Source organism: Emys orbicularis, chromosome 2 (assembly GCF_028017835.1).
Source record: "Emys orbicularis isolate rEmyOrb1 chromosome 2, rEmyOrb1.hap1, whole genome shotgun sequence".
Classification (NCBI taxonomy): Eukaryota; Metazoa; Chordata; order Testudines; family Emydidae; genus Emys; species Emys orbicularis.
In genome coordinates, this window is record NC_088684.1 from 65,907,222 (window position 1) to 65,917,483 (window position 10,262).

Genomic DNA, 10,262 nt, shown 5'->3' on the forward strand with positions numbered 1-10,262 from the left:
AGTCAGGACATAACAAAGATAAGGTGGCCTACCCAAACTTAACTCTGCCCTCTTGTATGTATATACGACACAATCTTTAATTACATAATCACATAAGACCAAGAATTAGGCAGGGCTGTATAGTGAATTGTTCCAAGATGCAGAGCATGCCTGCCACATTTGTTGCAGTTGTATTGTGGATACAAAAGGTTGAGAACAATCCACGGATAATATGCTAGACTGGAACCCAGAAAAAACATGTTCTATCCCTGCCTCTGCAACAGACTCCCCATGCAACGTGGGAGTCAATTTTCCTGTGCCTCATTTAAGCATCTGTAAAATGATGATTGCATTTCATGACCTCACAGGGGTGTCACGAGAATAGATTCATTAGTGTTTGTGAGGCAGCAAACTATATGGCCCAGCAGTGTTTGGATGGTATGCTATAATAATGCATGGGGCCACAGGGAACAATGAGGACAAAAAAAAATATTGAACAGCTGTCTTATTCATTCAGCACTGTTATTTTGTATGTGAAATGAAGCAGAGGTCCTGGGGAAAAACAGTATCTGATCTTGTAATAAATTACTATCATAATACATAAAAACAAAGGGGCAGATTTAAAATTGCACAGGCCTTAACTCTGTTATTTCCTAATTGGTGTGCTCTTCACTTTGTTGCCATAACATTATTTTAATGTTGTTATACATATTTGGTTAAGACACATCCTGAAGGGGGCAACATTTGAGATATCCTGAGTTCCTGATTAATTCAAGATAGAGACCAACAGTTTGGACACACCTTGCCAAGAAAAAAAGTAAACCTGAGCTCTTGTTTATAAGCCAAATCTAAACAATAATGCTTGGTTACATACTAAGAGACGACTACTTGGCATCACTGAAATCTACTGAACAGACTTGAGGCTGGCAGCTGAAGCATATTCAATCATGTTCTTGAGTAGTCTCCCAGTAGTCCCTCAATAATGAGGGCAGAAGGAAACTCCAACTAACCTTATAGCTTGCAGTTCTAGAGTCAGACCCTGAATTCAAGGCAACAGTCTTGGTTTGTTCCCTAAACTCTCCTGCCTGCCTACAACAACTTCCTCCTCCCAGTCTCTGCTTCTCTTGGTCTCTGTCCCATAGTATGTATAACTTCAAATGTGCTGAAACAACATTTCTTTTCCTCTTCTGAACAAGTAAAAAGTACTTAATCAGGTAGCAGTCTTTGTATTGCCTCTTTTAGAAAGAGAGAAAACAAAACTTTCAAAGACTACCAAACAAAACAGTTTATAAAAAACACTAAACAGACTTTAAACAAAACCAGATTACTAGTGTTATCTTCATGAAAAGTAGATTTCCAGTACAATTGCTGAAACTTGGTCTACACTTAAAAGTTATGTCAGCAGGTACGTCCATCAGGGGTGTGAAAAAACCACACCCTGGACCAACATAGCTATGCCGACAAAACCTCTAGTGTAGACACAGTCATATTGATGGTAGAGGACTTTTGTCAATGTAGCAAACGTCATCCAGGGAGGTCGATGACATTTCTACACCAACAGAAAACTCTTGTTGGCATGGGCCACGTCTTTACTAAGGAGCTACACACGCACAGCTATGCCAGTATGGGTTCTGTAGTGAGACATAACCTGAGATACCCATACTCCCAAGCTCCTTATTAGCTTGCACTTCCTCTCCTGTGCTCCAGGCTGGCTTTCTGTGAGGCTAATGTGCTCTAGGTGTTGCATGATCCTCCTAGCTAACTCTTGCTTCCTTGCATAGAAACCAGGAGGCCCCCAATGCTTTCTAACCTGGTCACTTATCTGGAACGCAGAGAGATAGTATAACCTCTCACAGCCCCAAATGGAATGAGGCTTGACATGATGCTCAAGTTACAAAACTGTCAAGCTGCAAGAGAAAGATAGAAACATCTGTAAACAGCTGCTGATTGTCTTGGTAACAGGAAATCCTATTTTTTGTATTTGATGTTAAAAAGTTGGGTGGACTCCAGGATTTCAATTAACCTATTGATAAAAGTGAAGGGACCTTCAAGCTTATGGCGGGGGAGGGGAGAAGTACCTTTCCAGGATGAATGACTCTATAAGATGGGACTCCATCACCACATTGGGAAGGAATTCACAACGTATCCACAGAACCTTGAAAGGGTTAGTGTAAGATGATCAATCACTATGACACATTATGCACTGTAAGATGAAGTCACTGCCATCAGGAAAATAACCTTTCTACATGAGGAACTTGACGCCTGTGTTACATGTAAACTTAAAAGGAGTTTCTTCATCTTAATCGGGTCTGATTTAATATGTGCACGTTAAAAGGAGCTGTTCAATAGTTTTCTTTTAAAAATGCATCAAGCCCCTCATGCATTGACATGGAGTGCAGAGAAACTAGTCTATGTTTAATGTGTCCATGATGCATCCTGTGTCACAGATTCAAATGTAGAACAACTAAAACAGAACACTATTTAATAACCACCTGCCAGTTTAAAAGTCTGATTGAAATAATCTTATACAGAGCGCTTAGTTATCCATTAATATAGAAGTACAATGTTTTTATTTTACCTTAAACTTTTACTACCTGCTTCGCAGTTCGTGGTCTACTGCTAGCTAATTCAACATATTTGAAAACTGAATCTAAGTATTTCTAGAATGCTGTAAAATAGAGACCCATTTCCTCTAGTGATTGCTGTTTAGAAGCAATGATACTTTAAGTATCTCTTTTGAAAAATGACTAAAAATTACATCATAGGGTTCCATGCTTGCTGCCTCACTTATTCCAGATAAAATCTTTTCAGTTTTATAAATACGTTGTCTTTTCCTAGCTCCCAGTCCTTCAAACACAACCTGGGATCTGAAAGCCTAGATATATTATTTTTGGCATGTGCCTCACCCACAACAGAAACTCTGCAACTGGACATTAACAATTCTGTCTAAGATATGATCTAGAACAGAATCCATATCACTCTACCAATGCTGTTACTGTCTGAAGCTAACAGAAGCAAGAAGTCACTAGAGTAAGCAGAACACAAACGGATGAGATCGGCTGAGTAAGAAGTGCCAGTTTTACAGTCAATTTTCTGTAGCTGCAATTTAATTTTTTTTTTTAAAAGCACTTATGATACCTGCACTTAAGTGAATAAAAGCACTCGGCATGATGATTCAGATCAGAGACATGCAGTTTTGGTATAACTGCATACCATTTTTGTTACTACTTGCATAACCTGCTTTCCGTTATGAAGTAATGAGCAATGGAGAGCAACTTAATTTTAATCTTTTGATAGGGTTCAATAATGTCTTCCTTTAACTTTTCTTTCTACAGCACATTGAAAAATAATTGCCGAATCACCATCCAACTCTGAAGACTCTACATGGAAATCCTTGAAATAATCTCTGGATCAGTATGAAAATACTAGTGCAGATAACCCAGTTCCTTGATGCCATACTAGAATTCTTGAAGTGTTCACAAGAGGTCTAAACACCACAAACTCACAAAAGATTTTCCACAATAAACCTATTTTAGCCATTTACAGAAATATGGCTCTCCTTCCTTTACGGGCGGAACCCCTCATTTTAAAAGCAAATTTATTTTAGCCATGATTTTGTCTCCTTTATAAGCTTCCATCAGAAATTCTGAATCCTGAAACTGAAATTATAAGAAATAGTTTTAAATTAATAACTTGTTTCCGTCACATGTGTATTTTCCTCCATCTTAGAGTTTTGTCATATTGTGCCACATTCAGCATTTAAAGTTAAAACAGACTCAGGCTCGGGTGAGCTCAGGCTTCAGTCCCCCCTTCTGGGGTCGTGTAGTAATTTTAATTGTCAGAAGGGGGTTGCAGTGCAATAAAGTTTGAGAATCCCTGGTCTAAATGCCTTTTTATATTTGGTAAAGTATTTTAGAGCACTTACATGTTTGTTAAAATATCAAAGAAAATCTTGCCAGGTAGATACACCATAGATTTTTTTTTTAAAAGTTAGCCATGACTATAGTGAAATCAAATCAAAATATGATACCTTACACCAAATAATTTTGTGGCGTTTTGATTAGCTTTAGGCCCTGCCTACACTGGGGAGGAAAGCACATTAACTTGGGAAGCTTGATTTTAACACCTGTGGCTAGCTGTTTTCAGCCCTAGCATAGAGAGCGGCCTCATATATTAAGGCCTCTCAAAGCTAGAGATGAACCCACACTGGCCACAGCGGGGCCACTGGGCTATGGGAAGGAGCAAGGGTGTGCCTGACCAAGAGAAAGGGACCAAGTCAGACGGTGACCTGGCAGAAGGCAACATTTGAAGTCTATAATTAGGGACCTTTGGTGACAGAAGCAGAGGTGCATTTTAGCTTCCCTCCAAGTAGCTGGACTAGGCACTTATTGGAGATGGAGAAAATAACGTGCCTGGTTAAATGGCTGGTTTCCATGGCGGCCTGGTGCGGCAGTTACACTGCATGTGGGGGGCTAGTGGCCTTAAGCGCCTTGGCTCTCGCACATGGAGGCTCGTTGGGGCAGGGGCCTTGCCACACGCTTCTGCAAGGCCCCTGGGAGCCGAACAGCATCAGCCAACACCTGAGCCCCGGGAAGGCAGCTCCCCTGTAGTATGTTTCCGGCGTGACACCCTTCCCGCCCCTAGCACTCGGGTCCCCAGCGCCCCAGGCCTGACCCCGGCCGGGCCGCCTCCACACCACGAAGGGCCGGGCCCGGAGCAGTCAGGCCCTGCACAAGCCTCGGACAGACAGCAGGCCCCAGCGACTGGCACCGCGATCTCTTGCGGGGCTGGGACAGCCGAGTGCGGGGCTGATCAGCACAGGCAAAGCCACGTCGGGCGGGGCCCTCTGCCGAGCGCAGGGCGGGGGAAGTCACCACGTCGGCGACGCCACCACTGCGGAAATGGGTCAGCCGGGGTCGGGCTTAGCGCGGACGCTCTCGCTCTCCCCGCCTCACAACCCTCCCCCATTTCCGCAGTACAGGTCTCCGCTCCCCTACCCTCTTACCTGTGTCCCCAATGATGATATATTTGAAGAGATACGCGTAGGCCATGGCTGCCCAATCCCCGCCGCCTCTCGGTCTCTCGCTCGCTCGCTCCTCAGTGACACGCGCTCTCCCCCCACCCCCGCTGTCAGGGCTCGCGCTGCGGAGAGTTCCAAACCGTTAGCGGCCACCAACTGACCCCTCTTCTCAAGCGCTCCGTGCGCTTCCCCCCCTCTCGAGCTGCTCAGCGTCCGGAGGCGGCAACCCGCAAGAGCAGGAACAATAACAGGCAGCGGCGGCAGCAGCCCGAACCCTTCAGCAACGTCACGCAAGGCAACCTCCTCCGCCCCGCCCCCGCCGACCCGGAAGCGCTGAGGCAGCCGATGCTTGGGGAGGGCCCGTGTGACAGGCAGCTCTTACCCCTGCCCCGCCCGCGAGGAGTCCTGCCCCTGCCTGAGGCTAGGAGAGAAAAGCTCCTGGGGCGGCTTCCCCCCAGTGCCCGAGGGAAGAGAGAATCCTTCGGGCGGGCCTCCGTGACTGAGGCAGGTGCCCTGAGGCATATCCGGGGACTGGGGTCGGGAGCTAGGCTGTGGTGCCCTCCCGCCCTGTGGCGTACCTGGCGCTGCCATGCGCTGTGCATGGGACGAGCGTGGCAGCCCCCTCCCGTGGGTGCAGGGAAGGGGCCGTGGATGTCAGTGTCCCTCCCTCTCGGGAATGTCACTGTTTGGTCTGACGGCTAAGATCCGTTATGGGATATTGTTGTTTGTATTGCTGCCGCGGCCTAGGACGTGGGCCAGGACCCCGCCGTGCTGGCCAAACACAGACCAAAAAGATGGTTCTTGTCCCAGAGTGGCTACACGCTATGGCCTGGTCGACACCTAAAGCTTAGGTCAACCTAGCTCCAGCGCTCAGGGCTGTGAAAACTCTATGCCCTGCGTGATGTAGGTGAGCGATCGACCCCCCACTGTACACACAGCTAGGCTGCTGGGCGAATTTTTCCCCTCAAGGGGGTGGATTTACTACAGTGATGGAAAAACCAATTCTGGCGCTGTAGCAATGGACTACACTACGGTGGCGTAGCTGCAGCTGTGCTGCTATAGCACACGTAGTGTAGGCATACTCTAAGTGGCCATTCTTTTAAATTTTGCTATCTGGAAGTAAAGAGTTGAACCCTGGTCTTGCAGTTGGATTTTTTCCTACGGCTTTTATGTGGAGGAGGGTGTCGTGCTATCTGGAGTCGCTCACAAATGTGAGCGCCTACATCAGGGCAGACACCCCAAACTGGTAGTGTGTTTTGTTTCACCAAGCCAGTAATAAATGTGAACTCCTGGATCACTATAACGATCTTACCATCACAGACAGTCGCTACATTCTCCTGTCTAGTTTGCCACCCATAAAAACTGGATTTAGTGATAAATGGTCATTTACACCAAAAATCACACCACATTTAGGTTACTTCCAGTCCCAAGAGACCAATCACTTGCCCCAGATCAGCTGATACTCTAGATCAGTCATTCTCAAACTTTTTTACTGGTGACCCCTTTCACATAGCAAGCCTCTGAGTGTGCCCCCCCCCCCATTATATTATAAATGCTGGCGGCAAAGTGGGGTTTGCAGTGGAGGCTGACAGCTCGCAACCCCCCATGTAAGACTCTTGTGACCCACTGAGGGGTCCTGACCCCCCAGTTTGAGAACTCCTCCTCTAGATCTGCACCAAAGACAATGCCTATAGAAATCCTGTAATAACCTATCTAAAGGCTTATTAACGAGGAAAGAGGAAGAAGAGAGTTATTTACAGGTTAAAACAAGTAAACATATCAACACAAATGAGTTACCATTTAAATCTTAAGAGTGACAGAGTTGTAGTGGTTTATCTATTCAAAGTGGCTTTTAGGGCAGACCCAGGAGGCAACCCCTGGGGATCTGTGGCTTCAGTTTAGTCTCTGGCCCTTCAGAGTTCAAACAGCCAAAAAAGATGCAGTTCCTGCTTGTCAGGAATTTTTATTCCCTTCCCCCAGAATTCAAGGTGATGGGATGAGTTCATGTGCACATCTCCTCTTCATTGGGCATGGGGGCGGGGGCGGGGGGGGGGGGAGAGAAATCAACAAAATCTTTTGTCCTCTGATGTTCCACAATGGTTTGTCTGATGTTTATGGGCCTTCTTTTGTTGAGCCGGAGATAACACCTCTTGTGGCAAACTAGTATTTCACATTTGGTAATGGTTCTCTCCTGACTATGGGGGTTTACAGTTTCAGAGCAAACACTTAAATATTACCTTATACCATGGGATATAGATATTATGTGAGATTAATACATGCAGCAACATACAAGTTTTTCATAGAGTCTAAACACTAAATACATTCTTATAAGGCTAATACCTATTTTGAGGAAAACTAACATAAAAGGTGACCTGGTCTGGTCTCCAGCTATGAGTCAGTTCTTAATGCCTGCAGCCTGGGCAAGAACTGACATCTGGCTTGCCAGCATCACAGAGGGATAAAATATCCCCTAGCGTCATCTCATGAGAGGGATTCCTGAAAAGGGGCAGCAAGGGACATCATGATGTGAATAACAACATCCTTCTCTGTGATTTTCAATGTTCATGGGTCCATAGTAATTCCATTCCATGTCACAAGGGGGAAAGAAAGATGGTTGCCAAAGGCTATGGAAAGGAAAGGGTCTGTATGGTCAGTTTGAGGCTCTCAGGCAGTTTGATAAATCTGGTATTTTGTACCAACTGCAGAAGATGCTGATGGGATTATAGTAGTTTATGGAAGACTTTGTATTTCTGCCTAGTATCTGGGTTCTGATGATATTAGGCCATCTCTTAGACTGAGAAAATAGAGATGACTTTTGAGTCCTTCAGCTTTTGCATAAACTCACTTGTTTTTCCCAGTGAACAGATCTGGGTCCTTGAATGGTGTTGGGGTTCCCCTGAGACCTCTTCCACTCGGTTCCCCAAGAACTCAGTTCAACTCCATTCTTGTCAGTCAGGTTCCTTTATTGGCCTACAGTTAAACTACACTTGAGTTGACCAGGCTCAGGTGTAGGGGATGGATACAGGGTATACCACAGATCCAAAATTATACAGCAAACCTCTTCTTTTATCCAAATGTACACATTGCATTGTATTTACTATAGATTGCATCACGTGTTTTGGGATTGGCTTGGTTATTTTGTAGGAACTAATTCCTGTATAGTATGCTCTGTCCACGCACCGCTGCTGCATGACTTACTCTTTACCTCATCTTTACATTCCTGACTTGTGTTGTCCATTGTTATCTTATATATTGTAAATGGTTCCCTGGGTGTTCCTCCTTATCCTAGCCTGCTGATTCATTTACCTCTTAGTCCTGTCTCCCAACAAATGGGGCCTCACTCATGTCCAATTACTCACGTCAATCCATGCCTATATTCCACTACTTTTGTTTTTTCTTATTTATATTAGCATTTCTTTCATTTGCATCATATTCCTGTCTTTCTATGCTTTCTTTTTTAAGTTCATTACCCAGCAACATATTCCCAAGACCATAGTAGTTGTAATCATTTGAACCACCATTAATACTATATTAGATAGAACTCCATCATATAGTTTTGTTTTTACCCCCTTAGTAACATTTATTTTACCCTGCAGTTAAACAGAACTTTTCAATGGCTGGAGGTTTTGTCACATTTTTGAATGGCTACTGGACCATTCAAAGTAGCTTCATCATTCATAATTAATAACCCATTAAAAGAAAATAGAATTTGGATGGATTTTGGTGGTTGGGCTTCACTCCTTATATTTGCTGGGTTTGTTTTTGCTCTTAAAGTACACTGCCGCCAGAAAAAGAAAACACAAACTGTCATGGCTTCTCTTTGGAAACCTTATAGGATTTTAATTAAAAGTAGCATGTCTCGTTTACCTTTCTTTTATGCCTTTTATTGTATACACTCCATGGTCAATGGGAATGCACATTCCTTGCTTGATTTAACTTCCACTTTTTATTTGCTATAACATTACATTAGCCATATAAATTTACATAATTATATATTATATGTTATTTATATTTATTTTTCTTTTGAAGCTCTTAGCTGTTGTTTTATTACTTTCCCCACTATCCTGGTTCTGGCCACCCTTTTAGTTTCTATTTTCATTTACTAATATATATTTAACATTTGTAACCTAAATTTAAAAAAGAATGCTAAACTTTGTAAAAGCCTACAAATGGTAGATTTTCAATCAATTTCTGTTTCTCCATCAGCAAGCTGGAAGCCTTGGGCCAAGAAGGTCTCCATATGCTCACGGTTGTTGCTTTTGATGTTGCTGCTATATCTGCTGCATGATAAATAAGGCTATGTTTTAGTCATGGGTATTTTTAGTAAAAGTCATGGACAGGTCATGGGCAGTAAATAAAAATTCATGGCCCATGACCTGTCCACGGGTCCTCGGGGGGTGGTGAGGGGTGGTCCGGGGGTGCCACGGGTGCTAGGAGAGGTGGTCTGGGACTCCCGCTGGTGGGGGGGGGAGGGGACCAACCCTCTGTTACCTGTCAGCTTTGTGTTCTTGGGGAACCAGGGCACAGTATCCAGCCTGTCTGACTCACAAAGGACACCCCCTCCCCCAGCTTCTGCTTGAACCAAAACCGATCAGAAGAAAGACTTACAAAAAGCAATGAAAAGACAGTGGGAGACACACCTAAACCCATGGGACAAGGGTGACAGGATTAAGGCAACTCCCCTAGCCTCATTTGCATCGAAGATGGGACATGGAGGCATCTCCATTAACGTACAGAATGGAGAACAGAAATTCCAAGGCAAGAACCGCACTGAACTCTGGGCCCAGAAAAGCAGGGAAGCACTGCATGATGGGGGATCTCTGGTCCAGATGTTAATGAACCCATGCTGCACACACCCAGCTCAGTAGTTATTAGACCAATTCTAGTAATAAATCGTTTATTGGTATCCAAAATACTGAAGCTGCCTAATTGCATTGTGAGCTTCCTTGAAGGAACACCGCCCACAGCCAGGAATGATCGGTTCCTATTGTCTAGCCTGAACAAAACAACCTTGAGCCATCAGTTTACCCATAAACAAATCTAGTGTTCTCCCTTGAACCATTGTTGTTTCCCTACAAAAAATCCCGACCCATGCTCAAGTAAGTGTTCTGATGCCTGAATCCAAAATCTGCATCAGTTCCATTGGGATTTCACCTTCTCCTGACTGATGGTGCTGGGGGCTCTGCCTGTCTCCCGCACTCCGGATGCTCAGCTACCACCACCATCTGGGAACCCCGACAGGTTCAAGCTTCATGGAGTCATG

The 10,262-nt window shown here is 44.6% G+C and overlaps 1 protein-coding gene across 1 annotated transcript in view; it reads right to left on the reverse strand.

Annotated features, from left to right (window-relative positions):
- The window catches only part of RAB2A (RAB2A, member RAS oncogene family), an 80,212-nt gene extending 74,922 nt beyond the window's left edge, over nt 1-5,290 (reverse strand). Inside the window, exon 1 of the mRNA XM_065397736.1 lies at nt 4,985-5,290. Coding sequence (XP_065253808.1) covers nt 4,985-5,030 — 46 coding nt within the window. The 5' untranslated portion in view covers nt 5,031-5,290. The remainder of the gene's footprint in view (nt 1-4,984) is intronic.
- Between the last annotated feature and the right edge of the window lie 4,972 nt (nt 5,291-10,262).